The sequence below is a fragment of the Penicillium arizonense genome, assembly GCF_001773325.1.
Source record: "Penicillium arizonense strain CBS 141311 chromosome Unknown PENARI_contig020, whole genome shotgun sequence".
NCBI lineage: Eukaryota > Fungi > Ascomycota > Eurotiomycetes > Eurotiales > Aspergillaceae > Penicillium > Penicillium arizonense.
Genome location: NW_019173297.1, coordinates 1 through 23,711, shown reverse-complemented (window position 1 = coordinate 23,711; position 23,711 = coordinate 1). Strand labels below are relative to the sequence as shown.

Here is a 23,711-nt window from a genome sequence, read left to right as displayed (position 1 = left end):
ATGGTGGGGGAGTTTCAGGAGGGATGGGGAGGGAGAGAAAGGATGATCAAAAGTTGTCCACAAATGGCTTCTGGACCTCCCGCTCTTCTCCTTTTTGGAACCTCCGACTCTACCCCAGATCTTCGTCTACGTCTCAATGGTGAGCTCAACTCACACTTGCTAATGCGCCAAGATCTAACATGTATGCAGGCTAATCTCCCTAACTTGCGACGTCTCTTTGTTGAGGCCAGAACAGAGGCCGAGGAGAACGAGTACTCGCGAACAGCTGTATGTCACCCTTGAAACAGGCCCACGGCACATACTCATACTCATACTCTTTACTAGTTTTACAATCTCGTCCTCTTCATCTCTTCTGTCGCTGTCTTCAGTCTAGTAGCACAGCGCATGAGCGGACCAAAGGCAGGGCGTTGATGGAATGCAATCCCTATTAACCCTATATTTCGATTATGAAGTACAAGTGAGATGAAAGCATAATCCAGTCATCGGCATTCAAACAGCCCAGCTGCTGAACGTGGGAAGCCCACCCATTACAAGCTATGTGATATTATCAATCGGTCTCCTCGCCATCGCTCTCCAAGAACGCAAGCGCCTGCCGTCCTCGAGCGAGCCTGCGTCGGGGCTTCGCATCGCCATCTCCTTCCTCCTCGTCGCTCTTCGCACCCCATTGTTTCGCATCCTGTTGGATCTGCTCCAAATCCGCTTTCAATTCCCGCTCTTCACGGATCTGGTTGGCTTTTTCCTGAGATGGCCGGCCCTTCATCCCGGCATCGTCCAGCATCCCCCTAAGATGCTTGATCTTCGCCTTCGGGGTATCATACGGAGCCAGCTCTTTTGCCCATAATTTGCGGATACCGCACTTGATCAGCCATCCCTGTAGCCGTTTGATTTCGGCCTGGTCTGGGTCAAGGTCCGCGTCTTTTGCTTTGGGCGCTTTTGGTGCTTTCTTCGCTTTAGTGGCAGCTCCATCTGCACTCTTCCGTTTGCGCGCGGGCTTGGGTTGGGGCTCTTCGTCAAGAACCACCGACATCTCGCTTTCAGAATCATCTTTCGCAGCTGGAGGCGGCTTGGCAGGATCAGATTCGTTCTCAGACATATCGGAGACGTCAGACACGACCTTCTTGGGCTTTGGTGCCGCTTTCTTCTTAGCTGGTGCGTTGGTTCGTTTCTTGCGCTTGACCTCTTCATTTTCGTCAGATGCGACAGATGCATCGTCTTGCTCGTCTTCCTCGTCTGACTCCGGTGTCTTCGTCTTTTGTCGCTTCCTGGGCTTAGGCGCACTCTCGGCCTTTGCCCGTTTGGGAAGGGAGGTCTTTTTGGGCTTTGGAGAAGGAGATGGTGATGCTTCCGCAGGTTGCGATTCGGGATTATTCGCGGCGTTGTCTTGTGTTTCCTGTATGAGATCGCAAATCAATATCGGTCCTAATATCGAAGCTTCACTCGCAATTGATGTATTTCCTCACCACTTCATCCCGAATAATTTCTTCGCTCCGCGCTTTCCAGTCATCCGTAGATTTGAAGTATCCCTCTGTAAGCCCTAGCTGCTTCTCAACTGCAAGGCGCACGCGCTTCACGGTCAACTCCTCCATGTTGCCAGCCTTGTAAACTGCGGCAACACCATCACGAAGACCCTTCTCAAGAGCCTGGTCAGAGGGAGCTGTGGGCGCGACGTCCACCTCCTCCTCGGAGTCGGACATGGTATACTTCGGTGCCATTTTTATATCGTCCAGTGGCAGTTAGAGGGTTACTGGCGGGGTTGCGAGTACAGAAATATGTAGCTCAGTGTCAAATTTGGACAGTAAGAGAATATATGGAGGAAATCAGATGCGAGTTAGCCTGAATGAGAGCAATCCGTGGTTAACTCCAATGCGCGTCGGAGAGCGCGCATAGGATGACAAAGCGGGATCGAGATTGATCGGCGAGATATTTCACCTGGAATCATTTACAACTGCTCAAAAGCTCGCCAATATCTATTGCTGTGCCTTTTTATTTTGTTGATCTCTTCCGAGGACACTTATGGTCATCTTACCTTTCATTTGCCAACTCTCGCGCCGAAGTTCCAGCACTACTGCCTCTTTTGCCTCCGCCGTTCTCCGCATCTATTAGAAATCAGCTCCGGCATACATACACCACCATCAATACCTAATTCCCCGAATATATCAAGCATATACGGAATCAATATGGCTGAAGTACAACCGGAGCGAGTGGATGCCCGATACAAAGGCACAGGAAACGTCTTCAGCCAGCAACCATCAGCAGCCGCAAGCTCATCCAAGCAAGCCCGAGACGATGACTCGAAAGCCCCATTGCCCAAGGGTGTCGTGCTAGACAAGGACGGCAAGCCGTAAGTAACATCCACATTCACACAGACCCAGCCAGCACCAACCCATCAATCAAGTATATACTAACCCGGTCAACCAGCTGTCGCACCTGCACATCCGTCGCCTCATGGCGAGCCCTAACAAAACAAGCCAAAGCTGAAACCCCAACAAGCACAAATCAAACGACAACCTCAAAACCAGACCTAGCGGCAGCAGCAACCCCCTCCTCAAGCGAAATACCCGCAGAGTGCCCACCAGACGTCGAACAACTAGGCCGCTCAACCTGGACACTCCTGCACTCGATGGCAGCGACATACCCTGAAAAGGCGAACACAGAACACCAGGATAACATGCGCGGATTCTTGAAGTTCTTCTCGAAGCTTTACCCGTGCTGGGTTTGCGCGGATGATTTCCAGACTTGGATGGCGCATCCCAGTGGACGGAATCAGCCGCGGTTGGAGAGTCGGAAGGAGTTTGGGTGGTGGATGTGTGAGGCGCATAATGAGGTTAATCGGAAACTTGGGAAGAAGGAGTTTGATTGTCGGTTTTGGGAGGAGAGGTGGCGGACTGGGTGGAAGGATGGGAGGTGTGATTAAGTGTAGGTGTCGACGGTGTTTAATATGTTGTATGCTTATGATTAGTGTTGGTTTGTTCTTCTCTCTACTCATCTTGTCGGACATTTTGTACATTAGATATGCATATTCTAGCGAATTGATATAGATTGGGCTTCTATAGAGATGTATCCTGCTACACCTTGAGCTTCGACTTACTACGTATGCAGGGCTCTAGGAGTTAATATAGAAAGACATAGGACTAAACATGTTCGCATACAAACTAGATCGCTAAGAAATTATAATCTTGGATACAAAAAGACATCTAGACAGGGGACTGTGCAGGAAGTTTTGTCTTTCTCCCAGCCGATAAAAAAAAGCGCCACCAAACACAACTTCTCTTCGTGCAGATGAAAAGGAACCCGTTTTGTAACTTCATATCAAGAAGAAGAGAGGGGAAAAGGTAAAAAACCGTGAATCTTCGTCATGCTGCAATTAAAATTGACTGGGGACGAACAGGCGCAGACCGCTGGCCGGCGCACCGATCTCCGTGACATCCGATATCCGGCAGACGCTGCCCTTGTACTGGGGGTGGTACTTGGCGCCGGTGAAGGGATCCGACACGCTGGGGGAGCCGCTGTAGATCGGGGTGAAGGAGGCAGCACAGATGTCGAACTCGGCGAAGGAGTCGAAGTCAATGTCGATCTGGTCTTGCGGGTTGCGTTCGCATTGGGCTTTGATCTTCTTGGCCTGTTTTGCATAGTTAGCATGGGTATCAAGATAGTTGAGCTGGGGGGATCTTACCTGATCCAAAAGCTTAGCCGAGCCGCCATTGGCCAGCATCCGGTTGGCAAAGCTCAAGGCGGAGGAGTAGTTGCGGTTGGCGAAGGCGAGCTTCATGGCAGCCATCAATGCCAGCTGTCGGTGAGCAACCTCAAGTTTAGGGATAGTGAAGTAAGCGGACAGCTCAAGGCTGCGCTTGAGGTTCTCAGGGGTGTCGGTAGAGAGAGCACGACGCTCAAGCTCAAGAGACATGGCGAGGATGTATTCCCGGGCAGTGGCAATGATCTTCTTTGCCTGCTCCACTTCAGCCTCAGATGAGACAGTGTTGACCAGTACAGTGTGAAGAACGTTCTTGAAGATTGTCACACCATCCTCAAGCTTGTTGGAGCGCATAGCGGCGTAACCCTCCTGCAAGTCGACATTGGCGACAGTTTCGAGGTCCCGAGGAATGATTGGGAGCATCTTGCGGGCGTCAGTTTCCTCGACAGTTCTGCGAACATAGTTGACCAGAGGGGGAAGGCCAGGAGTCGCGGGAAGATAGGTCTTGGATGCCTTATAGATATCAAGGAAACGGCTCTTCAGAGGGGCAAATTGGACAGCACCGACTTGACGGTTCAGGAGCTGCATGGCAGTCTCGAAGGAGCCGGCAGCAACATGGTCCGCAGCAAGTGGGGAGTTACGAGCCCATAGGTCGGCCTCGGAACTGCCTGCGCCAGCTTCGGCGCTTTCCACGTTGACAAAGTCGACATCCTCTTCGACATTGACATCATCTCCCATATCCCAGCCGGAAGCATCTTCTTCGTCATCATCCAGAGTTTCCCGAGCAAGAGTGGCTTCTTGCTCCTCCTCCTCGATTTCGAACCCATCTGCACCAGCCTCGTCATCTGCAGCACCCACTTCTCCAAGGAGCGCCTTTTCGAAGGATGAGTGACCAGCTGCCTTAACAGGCCAGTTGGACTTGAAGGTAGGCACAATGGGGTGTGCAACCTTCAGGGGGTGTTCCAGCGTAGGCAGGCTGATTTGATCTTCGGTGAGACCACATGCCTCCAAAATTGACTCAGCTTCTTCGGTCAAACCGTGTGATTTGGCAGTGAGGTAGGCAAGAGGATACAAGTCCACTTCCTTGAACATGTGGATTCGGTCCTCAACATCCCCACGGTAAATGGCGTTTTGGAAGCGGGAAGTGAAGTCGCCACGATGTTCAGCGATCTTGGCCATACGAGAGAGCTTCTCCTGGTCACCTGTGGCTAGGTAGAGGAAAGAGAGCTTGTCGAAGTTACGCTGCTTTTGGTAGGTCATTTCGACAGTCTGGTGGTTACCATGAGCCAATGCCTCGGTTCCCAGTCTGGTCCAGAAGTTGGGGCGGTCCAACTCCCGAGCCATCTCGATGGCAACTTCGAGGTTACCACACTCAAGGGCCAGGTCGAAGCGGGTCTGCGGGTCCTGAACGAACTGCAGAGCAATCTCGGGGTAGCCCTTCTTCTGCAGGTAAGAGATGATGCTCTGGCCAACCAGACTGGAGGTCTTAATGATCTGCAGCATCTCATCGTAGTTCCGCTTGACCAGAGAAAGCTTGAATCGGTACTCAGTCGGGTCAATCTCCAGGATGCGGGGTTGGGCGTTACGGTCCAGGGCGTAGACATTGCGTCCCTTCACGCGTACGAGGTACACGGTCTGGTCGAGGGTGCGGATGATACCGTTGTCACCGTTAAGGAGCGAGTACTTGATGTGGTTGAGGGTAGAGTAGAGCAGAACACCGGCATCATCCCAGGTGGCACTCTTGATACGAATGGTCTCGTGCAGAGTGCTCACCTGCTCGAGAGACTTGGTAACAATGGTGACATTGTGCTTGCTGAGCAAAGCGCAGTACAGTCCATCGTTAGACCAGACCACATACTTCACACCGCTAACAGCAAGCTCCGCAAGCTGCTTCTTTTGTTGGATATCGAAGAGAGAGACATGCGTAGGGGTAATGAAGAGCAGGCATCCGGTGCCACCAAAGTAAATGTCAGTTGTGCCAGCGGGAGCCTTGATAGTCTTGGTCGTGGAGTTGCTGAGATCCTTGATGTCGACCTGCTGGGTAGAGGGGTTGAAGACAGCAAACCGGTTGCGGGCCACAAAGACTGCGGATGTAGCCTGGCCACGCTTCACGTCTGTAGGCTCGACCGCACCGGTAGCATCCCGGGGGAGATGAATCAACTCATATGTTCCATTGTCGGCGGGCGAGGTAACCAGAATGGCACGTTCAGCGGGGTTGTAAGAGACGGTACGGGGAGGGACCCAAGGGGAGCCCAGCTTGCGTAGTGAGAGCATTGGCGGCGACTCAACATTCTTGGCGAAATCATATGACTTGACGTGCTTCTCCTTCGTGATGTAGAAGAGCTGGTTCTGGTAAATGGCGGACGCAGGACGCTCCCGCTCGAGCTTGAAGACCATAACACCTGTGTCATGGCCTGCGGCAAACAGGTTCATCTCGGGGTGGGCAGCGATAACCCAGAATCGATCGAGGTCGCGCTTGAAGGATTGGACGGAAGTACGCTTGTTGAGATCCCACACACGGATAGTCTTGTCTTCGCCAACGGAAAGGATGAGGTCCTGGTGGGGGTGGAACAGAGCAGCAGAGGCATTCTGGAAGTGACCGCGGCAAGTATCAACCTCCCAGGCCTTGGTATCACTCATCCGCCAGAGCTTGATCAATCGGTCGTCACCGGCCGATACGATCAGAGGAAGTGTGGGGTGGAACGACACCCAGTTCACACCACGGTCATGACCTTCCAACACAAACTTAACAACTGCGTCGGTGTTCCCAAACATGTCGGCTTGGTTGGGGTTGGCTCGTGCCATCTGGTCTTCGAACGAAATCGAGGTTGGGGCCGAGTGCTTCTTTCGCAGGCCGGAGATATCCCAAATGCGAACCGACTGATCCAATGAGGCGGAGGCGATGAGGTCCTCGGTGGGATGGAACTGGGCGCACATAACATAGTGGTTGTGACCGGTCATCGTACAGACTAGAGAAAACGAGAGAGCGTTAGTTAATGTCGGCACAGGGGATTCCGGGGCCTCGTACTGAGTGACCGATTTTGCCAGTTCCAGATTCTAATTGTCTGATCATCGGAGGCAGACAAGATCCAAGGGAGCTCGGGGTGGAAAAACACTGTGCGCACATAATCCAAATGACCATTCAATGTGAACAGGCATCTCCGAGTCTGGTAGTTCCAGACCTTAATCTTGTAATCATCACCTCCGGACACAAACAGGGGCTGGGTCGGGTGGAAATCAATGCCTCGGACTGGGCCATCGTGTTCTTCGAATCGGTCAATGAGAGTTCCCATGCGGTAGTCCCACAGCTGGATAGTGGAAGAGTGGAGAGAAACGAGAATCCATGGCCTGTTTCGAGGTCAGTTCAGATGCTTCGACGTGTAGGTGTCCCTCCGCGGGAATCACTGACCGTTTGGGATGGAATGCGATTCCCTTGGCTCTGGAGGATTTCGACTCAAACTGGGCGAGAGATGATGGTTAGAATCTCCAATTGACTGTGCAGACACCTATTGATGGCGCGAAGATGGCTCCGAGGCCATTGGGAGGGGCGTACCTTTGTGAGCATGTTTGGGGAGGACTGCATCTTGACGACTTGGCCGGAGCCGCACTTTGACGTAGCAAGCTCCGCACACTAGATAGTAAAGAAGAGCAGGGGTGACCACCGCATCCACTGCCAAAAGAGAGAAGGTAGAGCAAAGGTAAACACGTTGGACGGTTGGTGAAGCAGTAAACTAAACGTGGACTCTACTCAAGCGAATGCCACGGCCAATCATGCAGCCGGGCGGTGAGCGATCAGGGGGGGAGCTCGATCCTACGGGGATTACATAGTTGACTTATTATTAGATCGTGAGATCGGGGGCTATTCGATATTTAGTTAATTATACAATAAAACAAAAGTGTCTAAGTACATTTAACCCAACTTTGTGGAGTTGCTCCTCATGTACTCCCCATACTCCCCGCGGAAGCATCTGGAAGGCCATGATGATTTGACGGGGACCATAACTTTCTTACAAGTTCCATCTCTGGCCTTCCTGTATTTGTGTTTAGGAACTTCTTTACTTTGACACTTCGAACTCCGTACTCTTGTCTCTATTTATAAATCTCATTATGTACCTCGCAACACATCCTGCGCATAACTCCATTTGACCACTTGGACGAGACCCGATCTACAATGGAGGGTCTTTACATGACCGATCCCACCTTCGGTTTATCTGAAAATGATCACAAGACACTCTTTGAACAAACCCCACGATTGAGTCCTTTCGATCCCGCGGGGCCTTTGACAGACGAGAGTGGCCGCAGCGTCAACGACTCAGGTCCTTCAACGCCTACACACGACATCGACTTGTTTGAAGGTAATGAAAATCATGACAGCGATGATAGCCAAGTCATCAGGCCATATGCCATTGAGGAGCCGGACGACGAACCGGATGTCACATTGCCAAGGCACGATCTACGATGTCTTCCAGACTATTTTGAACGCTGGCAGCGAGACTTGAGAGAATATATGAACGGATTGAATCTTCAACCTGACAACAGCAATATAACCAAACAGCTCACCATGGGAAAGAGAGGACAGAAGAGAAAGCCAGTCTCTACTGCAAGCTCTACACATTCTCATTGTGGCTCTCATTCCTTCAGGCGAAGATCTACATTGGCAGAGCCCCAACGTCAAGTACATGATGAGAACCGCAAAAGACGACGAGGATACAGCGGAGAGTCTTGGGATCACCATGACACCAGTTCGTTCCACGCTTTCAGGGAGCCCAAAACGAATGAAAGTTCAAGTTCCGAGGCCCAAACGCCCGACCTGAGCGGTACCGAGACCATGGATGATTCTGCTGCCGACGAGATGGACATTGATTGACCTATGCTACCTTGTTTTTCTCTGCATCATCAGTAAAGCATGACGCGTGACGATTATCAAACGCGGTATAAATGACGTCATATGCATCTCATGGTATGCTGTAGAGTTCCACATCAGTGGTTTCTCAACTTCATTCTTCTCTTTATCCATTTCGTTAGAAAATCAGTATTGTGACTTCTATCAGACATCATGGCACGAACATCATCGCGTCGTGCGGCTCAGAAGGCCAAGGATGCCATTGCGACTTCCGCTGAGCCATCTGGAAAACCTCCCCAAGGCAAAAAGCGGAAGGCTGCAACCGAGAAGGCCCCGCAGCCCAAGAAGGAAAAGACTGAGGACATCAAACCGGGACAAAAACCAGAAGATGTGGCACCGAGCACAACGGACATTGGCCCCCCAACGCCAGAGTCAGTCAAAGCACCAGCCGAAACGGACAAGCCATCTGGAACGCAGCCCGATGAGAAGCCCCCGAAGCAACCTGAAAATATCGAGGCGGGCATCCATAAGTCCGAGGCGAGGGAAGATGTGGTACCCTCCAACATCCTCGAGAAGGGCTTCATATACTTCTTCTTCCGACCGCGCGTCAACATAGAAGAGCCTCACAGCATTGGAGACATTGCCCGAAGCTTCTTCGTGCTGCGTCCAGCCCCATTAGGCGCCGAATTCGACCGCGGCCAAGGCCCGGTGGCCAAAGACGCCCGATGTCGCTTGATGATGCTCCCGAAGAAGAAGTTCCCAACCTCTGGCAAGGAGAGAGACATGGGGTTCGTTGAAAAGGCTGGCCAATCTATGCAAGCACTCCATGAAAACTTCATTGCTGGAAAGGCATACCAGACCAAGACCGCGGGTGAACGTCACATCGAGGAAGCCAGGCCTTATGCGGAAGGTGTCTATGCGCTTACCTCCACACCGCGAGCCTCCCATCTCGCGTATATTCTGACTATCCCTGCTGAATTGGGTGCTGTTCAAGAGGAGTTTGGCCTCCGTGAACGCGGGAGTTGGATTGTTCAATCGAAGAACCCTAAGTTCCCGGGTCCACCGGCTGGCCAGCTACCAAAGAATCCAGAGTATCCAGCGCAGTAAGCATGGCCCTCAGTTATGGGGAGAAGGACATTGTTGTTAACTCATTCTTCGTTAGGGTACTCGAGAAGTTCGGAGACCTCCGATGGGTGCCTCTCAAACCGGAATTCCTGGACTATCCGAATTCCCAATTTCTTATGATCGGCGAGGCGCAGAATGACCTTGGCAAAGCTGCGACTTCTCAGGGCGAGAAGCAGCCTCACGAAGAAGAGCCCGGTGAAGAGTTGGAGAAGTTGGAAGGTGAAAATGAAGATCGAATCGATGCTCTACAGGGTATGTTCTTGCGTTGATATTCTGCCGATCCTACTCGTTACTGACATACATACGTGCATGCAGGAGACGCAACTGTCTATCAGGACCTGGGATTCGACGCGAAAAGTTACCCGAAACTGCCAACAACCTGGAACACTTGATCCTAAACATCTCCAAAATTGGCATGAGTCGATTCGTGATCTAGTAGATCCCTTGGATGTAATGTAATAGTAATTTAATAAGTTGACTACCAAATTAGCTAAAACTTGAGCACAAATCATAACCCAACGTGGCACCGGAGCCTCCGCACACCAGGATCAGATAGTGCATTAGGCTCCGCATACCAACCAGGGCAATGATTGGCGTATATGGAGATTAAAGCTAACTCGGACAATATCTCAATGTGCAATAACCCCTGCAGGTCCGATCAGCGAATGGCGCACGGCACCACCCGCACGTTGTGTTTGTTTAGTTCGTTGCACTAACAAGGAATAGTTGCCAATGCGATGTCGGATGAGGGGGGAAAGATCTACGACGTATGGAACAACATAAATATGAAGAAAACCGCAAGTCAACATGATCACGGATCAAGTTGAATCATTTTCGACATGAAGTGGACTTTCTTGGTTTCTCTTCTGTCTGCGACAGCACAGGCTGCTGAACATATTGTCAACCAGACGACTTGCGCTGGGACGACATATAAATACACCGGTCTTGCTGGCTATGGATTCATTCCTTCGAATGCTACCGATAAATATGGTGATACAATCGGAGGAATTGGCAGTTCAATTGCCATTGACCAATCATCCTGGCACAAGACAGGGCTGGATACGTACTCGGGAGTTGTCTATACACTCCCAGACCGAGGCTGGCAAGATATATATCCCAAGATAACACAAAACCCCCAACTAACAATATCCAGGAACACAAACGGCACCCTAAACTTCCAATCACGCATCCACAAATTCACCATAACCCTAAAACTAGCACCCAACGCAACCGCCAAACACCCATCTCCCCCAAATATCAACCTAAAATACCTCGACACGATCCTCCTAACAGACCCAACCGGCGCCCCAACAACAGGCCTAGACGCCGACATAACCGGACACGCAAGCTTCCCCGGCTTCCCCCCACTCCCAGCATCAACCTACTCAGGCAACGGCTACGGCGGCTCTGGGCCGGGGGGCAAACGAGTATCTATCGACACAGAAGGTCTAGCCCTGGACACGCACGATGGCGGGTTCTGGATTTCAGATGAGTACGGACCGTACATCTACAAATTCAACGCAGCGGGACGCATGCAACGCGCCATCCAGCCTCCGCAGGCATACCTACCACGCCGAAACGGTACGGTCAGCTTCAATGCTGATTCGCCGCCGCTTTATAACCCGGATGCGGTGCCTGAGCCTGTGAATACGGAGTCTGGGAGGAATAATAATCAGGGACTTGAGGGGTTGACTGTTTCGGCTGATGGGCGGATGTTGTATGCTCTTATGCAGAGTGCGCTTGATCAGGAGGGTGGGCCTGGGAAGAGTTCGAGGCGGCCGGCGAGGTTGCTTGTTTATGATATTGGTGGGCATGGGCGTGAGCCTGTGTTTGCGGGTGAGCATGTGGTTTTGCTGCCTACGTATTCGGATTATACGGAGAAGAATCCTGCGAAGGCGGTTCGTGTTGCTGGGCAATCTGAGATTCATCAGTTGCGGACTGGGGATTTCTTGGTTTTGGCTAGGGATTCCGGGTTTGGGAGGGGACAGGAGGAGACAAGGTCTGTTTATCGACATGCGGATGTTTTCTCGTTGAAGGGCAGTCCGGTTGTTACTGATTTGAAGGGGAAGAAGAACTATGATGATGCGACAGGGGCGATTGCTTCGTCTGAGGGTGTTTTGTTTGACGGGGTTGTTCCGGTTGAGTATTGCTCGTTTTTGGATTATAATGTGAATTCGGAGCTGGGGAAATTCCGTCTTCATAATGGTGGTCCTGTGGATGAGTTCCTTCTTAATGAGAAGTGGGAAAGCCTTTCGGTTGTGCCGGTGAATTCTGTACATTCTGGGGCTGGAGAGAAGGAGTACTTCTTGTTCAGTTTCAGTGACAATGACTTCATAACTCAGGATGGTACGATTATCGCTTCTTGGGACCAAGTGGGTTGATGGCTAATGGTTTCTAGGACACATGAACTTTGGAAAGTTCGATTACAAGGACGAGTCGGGCTACGATCTTGACACTCAAATTCTGGCATTCAAGTTGAAGTTTTAGAGCTTGCCGGCTACTGCTTCACTTTGATCACTCATTTCCAGAAGCACAGGAAAGGTCTCTACTGACAGTGATGTAACTAGCAGTCATATACAAGGTCCCAATGTACGAGCAGATATCCTCCTTCAATGTTGTCTTGATTTGTGTCCAAAGTTACAAATACATAGCAGAACGTAGCGCAGATGGAAATCCTCATCAGTGTTCACCATACATAGACCGCACAACTTCATCGGTGAACATAAAGGCAGAAACAAAAAAAGAGTGGAACTTGGTGTTTGACGTAAACATGGAGACCGTAGGGTGTCGTGAAAAGAGTACCGAGATCGAAGGCTTTAGCCAGATAGGAAATTATTATTCAATGAAACTTTCGAAGAGTGACGAGATGTCAATCAGGTGAATCTCGTGAGACTATCATTTGATGAGGTTGATAGCGTGCAAAATGTCCTCAAGAGACCATCCCGGCCCGCCAGGAACAATCTCTGCCCAGACTTCTTCCGGGACTGCATCGTTGGCGTCAAGTAGGCTCCAGTTAGGACTCGGCTCTGGCTTAATCCATTTGAAATCTTCGACCTGGCTCCAGCGGTCTTCGTTATCAGGGCGGTCATGGTTCAATGCCTACAGTAGCGAGTTAGTATGGCTGGTAAGAAAAGCAAGAGCCCCAGATAGAACACTGACATAAGCCTTGGGAATCCGACCAAATCGGACATTGGAACAGTCTTCAATAATGGGATTGCTAGAGCAACTGAGGTAGACATCAACGTTTTTGCAGTTATGCATCCGGAACTGACGGCATGAAACGACCATGACAGTATTCTCAACATCGGTTATATGGGCAGGACCATTCACCTGACCGCAGACCAGCAAGCTTTCTTTGATATCCTTGGCGGTCAGACTGGCATACGGTTTCCCATTGGCCGTGGGAATGGACATGTCAACAATGCAGTGTTCCAAGGAGGTGATCGAGGCGGGGACTGTGGAGCTCGATCCGGAGGACGGAAGCATGATATGCAGTCCATAATGGTCATCAACAGATACAGAGGAGACACCCGTGGCGGCAAATGGACCACTGGCCTTGTCAGTGTGAGACTTTGTAACGAAATCATCAACTGCAGTGACCGGGAATGAGGTAGGTGCACATTCTGGTCGTTCATGGTGCTGGTGCTGCCTATCCGGTTCGTTGAGCGGAGTGGAAGGGTAGTTGGGTGTCTGGTTTGCAGAGGAATCGACGGAGGAGGCGCCAGGGGAGCGGTAACCAGGGACACTGAGCCGACCTGCAGCTGCAAGTGTTGCGGCGTCAGACAAAGAGATGGCAGAGGCGTTCTTCTTGGTCTTGAAGCTGAACTTTGAACGGGGTTGGAAGGTGGCACGTGTCTCGCTCAGTCGGTCCTGCAAAGCTTTGATGGCCTGTGGGGAGATCAGTTATGCTCACAAGGAACAAGGCTCTCAGTGTGGCATACCTCCGCATACACCCTTTGGTCGTAAGTAGGGATATAGCTTGCTGCATCTTTGACTTCATTCGATAAGCGCACAATTCCAGCCAGACAGTGGTCGGTTGCGTCTACACGTTCACCGCCCACAAGTGAAGTATCCGCGAGGTGGTCCATCTTTTGCTGGAGGTCTAGAATTCAATATTACTTTAGTGAGAAGCTTCTTTGTCGCGAGTGGGGAACACAATGGAGCATAATAGAGCATACCGGTAATCTCATGCTGGAAGTAGCGGAAGAACCGCTCCTTCAAGGAGATCTCAGATTTAGAGACTGTCTGGTTGTCCGCCGACAACCGACGGGTGTACTGTAACTCAGCTTCGGCCATGGTGGACAGAGAGGGAGTTCAGGTAAAGGAAGAAAGTCGGGGGTCAAGTCTTGTATTATGTGAAATGTAGCAATGACGTCGATTCAGCAAATCATGCCACCCCGCACAGTGAGGCCGGATGGATTTGATAACTTCCTTGTAGCTCTGCCTGTAGCTCTGAGAGGGAATGAGGTCGATTAATACCCCCGCATTCCAACAGTTCAAGCCACAAACGCAACACCTGAAAGTACAACGTGCTTGCCGGTCGAGTAGGGCTGAATTAGAATATATCCAGTTCTCTGCAGGATCACTGATTCGTCTCGGATTGACGCGAGAATCATTTCCATTGCTCCATCGTGACGTCGATCATCCCGCATTTCTTCGGAGCCTCAATAATCCGATCAGGCAACAAGGCACCAACCCTGTTTGGGCATTATCTTACGAATACTGCATGAAACCGGGTCTATAGATGATCCGAATGGCTTCGGGTATATGATATAAGTTACCCGAGGACGAGGACCCTTATGTAATTAGAAATTGCCCAATAAATAGCGAGAAATAGGGGTAATGAAAGACAGAGTCATTGATATCTCCAATTGGCCGATACAGTACGGGTCGTGAGACCCTGTACCTCTCTTTCTTTACATTCGCCTCAATCCTCCATATCCCCATATCTTCCCTTGAATATGGAATGGTATAGTGCTATTTTATAGTATGATACAGCTCCCTCGGTCGCGTTAAGCACTACACAGACCTTCCCCGGCTTGGACATAGGCGGTGCTCCCGGAGATATAACCTGCTTCTTCCTTTGCCAACCTCTCCTCTTCGCTCTAACAAAGAAAGCTAGGTACTTTAAATGACATCGCCTTCGTTGACTAAATGGGCTGTATAAATCCATGGATAAGCACGGAGGGCGTAGAAAACCTCCTTGTTCAGGACGCTGGGGTAAACTATAGCTCGTTTGTACGGTAGTAGGCTGAGTGACCCTCAGTCTCCCAAAAAAAAGGGTAAAAAGAAACAAAAATCACTTATCCCCAGCAAGTGACCTATGGGTCACTGAACATCCCTCAGGCGATTAAACAAATGACACGAGACCCTGTGTTCGATATCAAGCTATGAGGTAGTACGACTGAGACTGGCCTACTTCAGACCTTGTTATGCTTGGTCAACGTGAGTTTAAGGTTGCTGTTAAGGTTAAATTGCGCATTTGACTGAAGGTGAAGCTAGATCGAACAGTTCACTGAGTCTGTGTTGTATTCTCGCAGTAAAACACTCTTACACTTACCAAGTAGACTCCGGCCCCAGGTCTTTACCCACGACCATTTCACGGAGATGATTCACCTATAGCCAAGGCTTGTCTTACCAAGAGACTTCTACGCTGACTTTATAGGGGATGTGATGCAGGTGACCATGGAATTAGCGTGCAACGTTGTATTTCTGCATTCAACCTCCTTGGCACTATACCCATGTTTGGAAGGGTAGTCCCCTGATTGAACTTTAAGCAAGAAGATGGAGGGACCTGTAACAGGTGAAGATATTTCACATCCTATAAAGCATGCATACTGGGCCCAAAAACCATATTGCAACTTCTCAGCATCGAAGTACATGTCACTTGGTCAAGCGTTGCATGACACAATGAGGCCTTCTTCCCTAGCTTTCCATATCTTAAATCTTGCACTATGCTGCTCCTCGCTGGTACAAGCTGCTGATTCAAACTATGAGCGCGTTGAGCAATTGGAGAATGTACCGGAGGGCTGGTCAAGAGGAAGCAGACCTTCAGTCTCAATGCTAATGACATTCAATCTGGCAATCTTCCAAAGTAACGCTGCAGAATTTGAACAAAAATTGATTGGCCTGTCAACTCCGGGACATGCAACATACGGTCAGCATATGACAAGAGAAGAAGTGAACGAGTTTCTGCGTCCACACCCATCTGTTTTAGGTCGAGTTCTCGCATGGCTGAAATCAGAAAATGTCCCTGCCAGCTTCATCGAAGAAGAAGGCAACTGGATAAAATTCACAGTTCCAATTGTCCAGGCTGAGCAAATGATGAAAACACGATTTTTCTACTTCCATCAATATGCCCAGAAAAGTACCGCCATCCGCACCCTTGGTTATTCAGTGCCTAGTGATATCCATCCATATGTCCAATTGATTCAACCAACGACTCGGTTCAGCAACCTCGGGTCTCTGAAAACGTCTCGCTTAATCCAACCAAAAGTTGCAAGTCCTGAAGACCTGGCCGCTGGATGTCGCAGAGTGATCACACCAGCCTGCATTCGAGACCTGTATGGCATTGGGAACATGACTACCAGACCAAGCCGGCAAAATATCCTTGGGATATCTGGTTACTTAGACCAATACGCTCGATACCGGGATTTTGACCATTTCATGGCCCATTACGCCGCGGAAAATACAAACAACTTCACCGTGGTTTCAATTCATGATGGACAGAATGACCAGAACTCTTCACTTGACAGCACTGAAGCCAGCTTAGATGTGCAGTACGCCATTTCCCTCGCAGATGCAGTGAGAGCGGCCTTCTACACCACCGGTGGACGAGCTCCTATAATCCGAGAGGTTGGCCGGATAAATGGCACTGAGTCCACGAATGAGCCCTACCTCGACCAACTACATTATTTGCTCAGTCTCTCGGACCACGAACTTCCAGCGGTACTTTCAAACTCATATGGAGAAGATGAGCAGAGTGTTCCAGAATCATATGCAAATGCAACTTGCAGTCTGTTCGCCCAGCTCGGCGCGCGCGGTGTTACAGTGCTGTTCAGCAGTGGGGATTCAGGGCCTGGAGGTTCTTGCCTGAGTAATGACGGGCAGAACCGAACCAAATTCCTACCTGAATTTCCATCTTCTTGTCCGTTCGTCACATCCGTTGGAGGAACGCACGACACCGACCCCGAAATTGCAATTTCCTTCTCTGGTGGTGGATTCTCGGATCTTTTCCCACGTCCAACGTACCAGGACACTGCAGTGGATGGCTATCTCAGTAAACTGGGAAGTCAATGGAGTGGATTATACAATCCCCAGGGAAGAGGCATTCCCGATGTAGCAGCCCAGGCGAGTAACTTCGTGGTTCGAGACCATGGAAGTTGGGCGTTGGTCGGTGGTACAAGGTTTGTACTTCCCAACCCTGAAGAAAAGGGACAGACTAAAGTATGTATAGTGCATCGGCGCCAGTATTTGCAGCTGTAGTTTCTCAGCTAAACGCTGCCCGTCTAGCACAGAATATGCCTAGAATGGGCTTTTTGAATCCATGGCTTTATAGCATCGGACAACCTGGGTTCACGGACATTGTTCACGGTGGCTCCACTGGCTGTGTCGGGAAAATTAAAACACCTCTGGTGTCAGGTGCGAGCTGGAATGCCACCGAAGGGTGGGACCCTGTGACAGGACTGGGGACGCCTCTCTTTCAGAGCCTTGTCCAGTTAGCATTGTCTTAACATACTACTCAAAACAGCTTCAATTGAACACATGCTGGTTTTGCCGGGCAATGGCGCAATTCTAAAAGCTCGATGCAAATCAATAGTCAAGTTAAAAATCGAAGAATCTCCAGAAAGTATTAGTAGACGGGCGGTGGGTATCTCCTATTATAAACAAGGTCACGTGCGACCACAAGCTGACCGCCCACCACAGCTCCGTCATGAGCGCCGGATTGTCACCAACGATCATCCACTTATCCTCAAGCTCTCTATCTCTTCCGTTGCAGCCATTGCCTGCGTTAGATTGCGTTTCGGCTCTGCTAAACCTTTTTCAGCATTATCCTGAATCCACCCCGCACACATCATGTCCGATCTGCAGTCCCTTGTCTCAGAGCTCCACGGTGCTCTCGAGCGCAAGCAGCTGGACACCGCCAACGACCTCCTTAGCCGCGCCAAGCGGGCTCTTCTTATGCAAAATGCATTGATCCCAACCTCATCCACACCTCCCCAGCTTGTCGTCCTCGCTCGTCAAGTCCTCGAGCTCGGAGCCCTCGCCTCAATCCGCCAGACCGACGCGCAGCTATTCACAAGATACTACCAGCAACTCCAGCCATTCTACGATCTTGAGAGACACGCCGGTCTTCCAGGCCAGACCTCGTCAAATGTGGATTTCAGCACTAGCCAGCGGAGCAAAATCACAGGACTGTACCTGCTTCTTCTTTTGAGCATGGGCGACAGTGCCAACTTCCACACAGTGCTAGAAGGATTGGTTGAAGAGGCAAGCTTGCAGGGTGGCCGTGTTGAAGATGATGCATACATCAAATACCCCGTTGAGCTGGAGCGCAATTTGATGGAGGGAAGCTATGACAAGGTGTGGAGAGAGACGAAGTCTGAGCGTGTGCCATCCGAAGACTTTGGCCTGTTCTCGAATGTAAGTTGCACCAGACTCGATTGTATGTCGAACAAAAGTACTGACCCGCCCATCTTTCATAGGTTCTCATTGGCACCATCCGCAGTGAAATCGCAGACTGCTCGGAGAAGGCCTATCCTTCCCTCCCCATCTCTAACGCCAAAAACCTCCTCTTCCTCGAGTCTGAAGGTGCCGTTATCGAGTTTGCCCAGCAGCGTGGTTGGATCCTCCGCGACGGCCGGATACACTTCCCTGTCGAGCCTGAGGCGGCTGCCAGGTCCGAGAGGGACATCCTGGTGGCTAGCGGTACCGTTATTGAGAACGCGTTGGGCTACGCCCGGGAACTGGAGACCATTGTTTAATTACACTTTCAATGGGAATGATATGCTGTATTCGGGTATGAATGATTTATTTGGGCGCGGATGTACTTGTATACCTGTCGCTTCTGCATTGTGATTTGTCTAGCGTGCTCATGATAACAATCATGTTAGAGTTCATCCCGCTTCCCTATTTCCAGTAACGTATTAGGCGGCATAGCCAGTCTGTAAAGAGCAGATGATTTAGTCTATAATTCGACTAAACAGCTACAGTCCACACACACAACCTCCGGTCATAGAAACTGCTCGAGACACATAGAAGCTCCCCAGATCCAGACTCCCCTCGTCCAACCTTCGTCCCCTTCCATACACCACTGGCATAATTCATACTCTCATGCTCCGTAAACTTCGCCAGCACTTCAATCCCCCATTCCGGAGTACCATCCTGCTGCGTGCAAGTAACCCGAACGAGCCTAGTGCCTGCATGCATACAGCTTGCCAGCACCAAGAAGCTCCATTCCGTAACATTCAAAGCGTCTGCAGACTCAGGCACTTGCGTCGTGTTCAACAACTGCAACCGCCAGACTCCACCGTCGAGGCACTGTTCAGCAAGAACCTCCCCTCTGCGTGTAGCATGATATACCCGTAAACCCTCATCATAACTTCCCGTCAGCAGAACAGGAGCATCGTCAAACAGCGGAACACCAAGCGGTAGAATGGCAGTAACACCAGCTGTATGATGGCGTGCCCGATCATCATGCTCAAGAAGTATAGGCGAGATATGCTCATCAGTATCGTCCAACGCGGCAGTATTATCTAACCGACGTGTATGTAATGAGCCGAAATCATTACCCGTGAACATGAAGGGAATGTTGGATGGATTTCGCTCTTCGGAGGCTGTGGAAGCTGTGGACAAGGCCACGAACCAGACTTCAATCATTTGCTTCGCTTCGAATGTTCCCCATTCAAATAGACTATCTTCGTCGCGGAGATCACCCTCGGTCCCGAAGACAGCTGTCCGGCTATCAGAGAACGTGACTGCGAATCCGTCTGCTGAAGACCTAGGGAACCAGTTCTCCGGTGCCCACGCTAGGAACAGGGCTGGGATAGATGGATCTTCGTGGACTTGCTTCGTCCATAGTTGGGTGATGCTGGGACTTGTAGTAGATGCATCATCTCCCGCTGATATGCTGGCGGAGACTTCAAATAGAGAAACTGAGCCCACACTACTTGCGATTGCGAATATATTCTTGTGTTTTGGGTGGAAGTGGAGGTCAAAGACGGCATATGGCACTGCGACTCTTTGGACTTGGGAACTATACAACATTAGTTGTGGTTCCGACGATCAAATTCACACAATGGGCAGACTCATGCATGCCTGACTTACAGTGCTTTGTTTACAGGATCTAGCTTCCATAGCTGGATACTTCCGGTTTTGGATTGTTGTATCTCTCCATCTTCGGTTTTGTTCTCTGATAGAAGGTATGTGCCCACAACGAAATAGTCTGGTGCCTCCGGGCAGAATTCTAGACAGCTCGGTGGCTGGTCTAGGAACACTGTCGTTGCAGACTGGGGGTGCTGAATAGTTGCAGTCATTGTGATTTGATCTGATCTCAACCGCGTCGCGGGGTGCATGCAATGTGGCGATGCGGCTGTAGAGGAAACGCACTCAATTTCAATTTTGCGAAGTCACTTTCACAATGACCGTATCTAGGCGGAAGATATAAGACAGATCTTTTTCCACTTGGCCTCTGTTCTCGGGAAGTTGAGATTTGAACGAAACCTCATAGTGGGGCGGTGAGTATCCACTCCGAAGCAAAGGAGTATACAACCTTTCAGCAACTGCAAACGCAGAAGCAACAAAGTTATACGCTGAACAGTAGATCCAATCTACCGATTGACTACTCATCTACTACCTACAGGTCACGTGTGTAGCCGGTTCCTACAACGGCAATTTCTGCGTTACTTCTTCTAGATCTATAGGTAACTTTATATCATATAAGTTATACATAGAGAGACAGATATTCCAAAAGTCCATACAGGCGCGACTGAGTCAGCTGATCTGCAGGATTTCCGATGGTTATCAGGTCTAACGACACTCGGGAGATACAAGTTGTTTCATGCAAGCTCAGTGCTTTTTCGCAAAATCATTTTGATAGGAAGACTATCTGGCGACGAGGCTGTTGATGTGCGATCCTCCTTGGTTCCCTGCTGTGACGGTGATTAGAACTGTCGCCATTGTGCAAAGAAACAGGACTAGATCGAGTGTTTATGAGATGAATGGATCACCAGTGATTGCTTTTATAGCGGTAATATGGAGAATCAAGACTAAAAATTCAATACACAATACGAAGGTTGAAGAATGTCCTGAGACCGTTACGTGTGTTACATGTGCTTCGGGCTCATCTCAATCCCGTACCGAATCAGAGCGGGATCCAACCTTAGAGATTACAATATTTGATAAAGTCTCGAAGCTGGTTTTATACACAGTAACGGCCTCTATACAGGTGACTTAGTATCATTATTGAGTTAAGAATCTCTAACCGTCCTAAAGTCATGGAATGTAGAAGAATTTTGAGGGTTGGTGATTCTCTCGGGGTTGATATTAAGCCCGAATCCCCGCTGTTAGTCCAACATTAATAATTGCTAAATATCGGCCCCGATCAACAGCGAGATCAATAATATGCAAAACAGAACAATTAATCATGTCGCTCTGCTTATAGAATAGATTTACTGCGGATCTTCGGTGAGAAAGGATCACCGAACCCCCGAACTTGCGCGCCACTTGGGGTTTGATGTCTATTAAGATCGAGGTTATGGTATGATCACTAATACAGCACACATATTGGTATAAAGATCGAGTACTTCCCAGGTCCAGGTCAAGTCACTAATTATCAAACCCATCAGCTCAACGTTTACATTACCTCTCAAGGCTCCAACCATGTCAAAACTTATCACGGTTTTCGGTGCTACAGGACAGCAGGGTGGCTCTGTCATTCGCACCATCTTGCAGGATGCCAGCTTGTCTCAGGACTTCAAAATTCGTGGCATCACCCGCGATATCTCGAAGCCCGCAGCTCAAGCTCTTGCCCAGCAGGGAGTCGAGATCAAGGCTGTAAGTTCTCATCATTTCTTCAAAACATAGGTCCCAATATTGACAGATTCTTCCAAGGCCGACATGAGCTCCAAAGAGTCATTGGCTGAGGCATTAAAAGGGAGTCACTCGGTGTTTCTTGTTACCACACCGGATTGGGGCAATGCCGGTTCTGACGCTGAGCTAGTGCACGGCAAGAATGTCGCCGATGCAGCCAAAGAGACTGGCGTCCAGCACCTCATTTTCTCTTCTCTCCTCAATGTCACCGAGGCATCGGGCGGTAAGCTCACTCATGTCCCTCACTTTGACCACAAGGCCAAGGTTGAGCAGTACATCCGGTCGATCGGAGTGCCCGCCACATTTGTGCTCCCTGGTTATTTCATGGCCAACTATACCGTTTCTGGAATACTGCGCAAGGGTGATGATGGCGTCTATAACTTAGCATACCCCGTCGGCAGAGATGCCCAATTCCCGCTCGTTGACATTGCCAGTGATATGGGTATGCTATATCCATGCCTCTAGTATAAAACTGGGAAAGCTAACAAAGTGATTTCTGTAGGCAAATATGTCGCAACAGCCCTGAAGAGCCGCTCAGACGTTCTGGGTTCTCAAATCCTGGCCGCAGCTGACTATTATTCTCCCTCGCACATTCTTGCTGAGTTTGAGGAGGTTACTGGAAAGAAGACCCAGTTCGTCCAAGTGGATTCTGATACCTACAAGAGCTTCATTCCTGGCCCTATGGGCGAGGAGATGCTGGAGAATCACTTGTTTATTGAGAACCCCGGTTACTACAACGGCAAGAGCCTGAAGGAGAGCAATGATCTGCTCAAGAAGCACGGCTATCAGCCTACCAGCTGGAGAGAGTTTTTAGAGAAAAGCAAGGCCTCGCTTTAGGGGCCTGGAGGATTCTAAATCCTGTCCACCAATTTTCAGTTTATATAGGGATGGCAGCCGAATGGAAGATTGTTGATGAAAATTAGAGGAGAGGCACATCTACGAATTGTAATTGTCAAACCTAGTTCAACAGCTCCGGCCTTCCACTCAGATTGACACTACCATTTTCTCCTCTCAGTCTCTGGCCACCAATATGACCCAAATTCCTCTTATACGCAAAGACTTAAGCGTATCCTGAACAGTTGTAGTATCTAAATTAAGTAGAATTACTTCCAGAGTTTGCCATCGGAGGCTATATTCCCAAATTCTAGTACTTGCTCGATAAATACCACTAACAGCGAGCCATTCTTCTTATGCCAGTTAGTCCTTGGAATTGTAATATATATATAGGGGATTGATACAGACACCCCCCCTTTGGATGCTAACACCCCCCCCCTGCCTGAGGATTCAGGCATTTACTGACCGCTTTTCTCACCGCTTTCATCCTCGAACTTTTATTTATTGCTACCACTACCCTGCATGTATATCACACCTTAGTACCTCAAATTACTATGTAAATCGCTAGTAAAATTAAGTCACTCCTGTACCACTGTAGTACCCAACAAGAAATCCAAAATAATTGTTGTTTACACCTTCAAACCTCCCATGTTTCCACCCATTTCTCTCGCATTTTATTGCTTTTTACAATGGCTTCCTCACAGCCTGATTCGCCGTCCGATTCTGAGCATGAAGCTATTCCCGAGTCCCCGCCGATGCCGCCAAGCCTCCATGACGCGCCGCCAAGCCTCCATGACGCGACGCCAAGCCTCCATCACGCGCCGCCAAGCCTCCATGACGCTATTCCCGAGTCCTACACCTTCCCGCTGCCTCCTTTACCTCAGCAGTACGATACGCCTAAGCAAGGAATTGTCGCGATCAATATCTTCGGCCGCCAGCATGGCTACGCAGTCTCAACTCTTCGGTCGAAACGTACAAAGAAAGGGGTCCTAAAGATAGTTCGCCTATGCTGTGACCGGGGCCGCCGGCTAAGAAACAGCCCGAATAGCCCTACGCGGAAGCGGGAGACTACCTCGCTAGCGATTGAATGCCCCTTTTCGATATCGCTACGGCTTCAAGAAGGCCGAT

The 23,711-nt window shown here is 50.0% G+C and overlaps 13 protein-coding genes across 13 annotated transcripts; 9 read left to right on the top strand and 4 right to left on the bottom strand.

Moving 5' to 3' along the window:
* Positions 1-63: 63 nt before the first annotated feature.
* Positions 64-411, top strand: PENARI_c020G12262 (DUF5310 domain-containing protein; the record flags this gene model as incomplete). The annotated part of the gene is made up of 2 exons (XM_022635125.1): positions 64-267; positions 325-411. 2 exons carry the CDS (start codon positions 64-66, stop codon positions 409-411), a joined length of 291 nt encoding a protein of 96 aa, XP_022485064.1.
* A 136-nt stretch (positions 412-547) lies between these two features.
* PENARI_c020G02043 (putative transcriptional regulator) lies at positions 548-1,712 on the bottom strand (the record flags this gene model as incomplete). The annotated part of the gene is made up of 2 exons (XM_022634956.1): positions 548-1,390; positions 1,461-1,712. The coding sequence occupies 2 exons, from the start codon at positions 1,710-1,712 to the stop codon at positions 548-550; spliced, it is 1,095 nt and encodes a 364-aa protein (XP_022485181.1).
* Positions 1,713-2,177: 465 nt separating this feature from the next.
* Positions 2,178-2,914, top strand: PENARI_c020G09053 (flavin-linked sulfhydryl oxidase; the record flags this gene model as incomplete). The annotated part of the gene is made up of 2 exons (XM_022635071.1): positions 2,178-2,341; positions 2,419-2,914. 2 exons carry the CDS (start codon positions 2,178-2,180, stop codon positions 2,912-2,914), a joined length of 660 nt encoding a protein of 219 aa, XP_022485104.1.
* A 450-nt stretch (positions 2,915-3,364) lies between these two features.
* PENARI_c020G08237 (coatomer subunit alpha) lies at positions 3,365-7,274 on the bottom strand (the record flags this gene model as incomplete). Its single annotated transcript, XM_022635057.1, has 5 exons — positions 3,365-3,619; positions 3,674-6,660; positions 6,720-7,039; positions 7,101-7,150; positions 7,245-7,274. 5 exons carry the CDS (start codon positions 7,272-7,274, stop codon positions 3,365-3,367), a joined length of 3,642 nt encoding a protein of 1,213 aa, XP_022485138.1.
* A 588-nt stretch (positions 7,275-7,862) lies between these two features.
* PENARI_c020G00280 (uncharacterized protein) lies at positions 7,863-8,558 on the top strand (the record flags this gene model as incomplete). The annotated part of the gene is made up of 1 exon (XM_022634921.1): positions 7,863-8,558. One exon carries the CDS (start codon positions 7,863-7,865, stop codon positions 8,556-8,558), a length of 696 nt encoding a protein of 231 aa, XP_022485115.1.
* Positions 8,559-8,747: 189 nt separating this feature from the next.
* Positions 8,748-10,051, top strand: PENARI_c020G03782 (uncharacterized protein; the record flags this gene model as incomplete). Its single annotated transcript, XM_022634978.1, has 3 exons — positions 8,748-9,637; positions 9,697-9,911; positions 9,975-10,051. 3 exons carry the CDS (start codon positions 8,748-8,750, stop codon positions 10,049-10,051), a joined length of 1,182 nt encoding a protein of 393 aa, XP_022485118.1.
* A 447-nt stretch (positions 10,052-10,498) lies between these two features.
* Positions 10,499-12,146, top strand: PENARI_c020G10801 (esterase-like/phytase family protein; the record flags this gene model as incomplete). The annotated part of the gene is made up of 3 exons (XM_022635101.1): positions 10,499-10,722; positions 10,813-12,005; positions 12,058-12,146. The coding sequence occupies 3 exons, from the start codon at positions 10,499-10,501 to the stop codon at positions 12,144-12,146; spliced, it is 1,506 nt and encodes a 501-aa protein (XP_022485094.1).
* A 408-nt stretch (positions 12,147-12,554) lies between these two features.
* On the bottom strand, positions 12,555-13,955 carry PENARI_c020G01020 (putative tubulin-specific chaperone c; the record flags this gene model as incomplete). The annotated part of the gene is made up of 4 exons (XM_022634933.1): positions 12,555-12,758; positions 12,819-13,547; positions 13,601-13,761; positions 13,838-13,955. 4 exons carry the CDS (start codon positions 13,953-13,955, stop codon positions 12,555-12,557), a joined length of 1,212 nt encoding a protein of 403 aa, XP_022485223.1.
* A 1,614-nt stretch (positions 13,956-15,569) lies between these two features.
* PENARI_c020G05429 (S53 family peptidase) lies at positions 15,570-17,156 on the top strand (the record flags this gene model as incomplete). Its single annotated transcript, XM_022635004.1, has 2 exons — positions 15,570-17,065; positions 17,153-17,156. The coding sequence occupies 2 exons, from the start codon at positions 15,570-15,572 to the stop codon at positions 17,154-17,156; spliced, it is 1,500 nt and encodes a 499-aa protein (XP_022485149.1).
* A 579-nt stretch (positions 17,157-17,735) lies between these two features.
* rpnL (proteasome regulatory particle lid subunit rpnL) lies at positions 17,736-18,643 on the top strand (the record flags this gene model as incomplete). The annotated part of the gene is made up of 2 exons (XM_022635077.1): positions 17,736-18,302; positions 18,365-18,643. The coding sequence occupies 2 exons, from the start codon at positions 17,736-17,738 to the stop codon at positions 18,641-18,643; spliced, it is 846 nt and encodes a 281-aa protein (XP_022485170.1).
* A 162-nt stretch (positions 18,644-18,805) lies between these two features.
* Positions 18,806-20,194, bottom strand: PENARI_c020G06510 (uncharacterized protein; the record flags this gene model as incomplete). Its single annotated transcript, XM_022635021.1, has 3 exons — positions 18,806-18,823; positions 18,969-19,914; positions 19,986-20,194. The coding sequence occupies 3 exons, from the start codon at positions 20,192-20,194 to the stop codon at positions 18,806-18,808; spliced, it is 1,173 nt and encodes a 390-aa protein (XP_022485207.1).
* A 1,345-nt stretch (positions 20,195-21,539) lies between these two features.
* Positions 21,540-22,586, top strand: PENARI_c020G05744 (NmrA/HSCARG family protein; the record flags this gene model as incomplete). Its single annotated transcript, XM_022635011.1, has 3 exons — positions 21,540-21,713; positions 21,771-22,191; positions 22,252-22,586. 3 exons carry the CDS (start codon positions 21,540-21,542, stop codon positions 22,584-22,586), a joined length of 930 nt encoding a protein of 309 aa, XP_022485208.1.
* A 686-nt stretch (positions 22,587-23,272) lies between these two features.
* PENARI_c020G11083 (uncharacterized protein) lies at positions 23,273-23,554 on the top strand (the record flags this gene model as incomplete). Its single annotated transcript, XM_022635106.1, has 1 exon — positions 23,273-23,554. A coding segment is annotated over one exon (282 nt), but the record flags the coding sequence as incomplete, so codon positions are not given.
* Between the last annotated feature and the right edge of the window lie 157 nt (positions 23,555-23,711).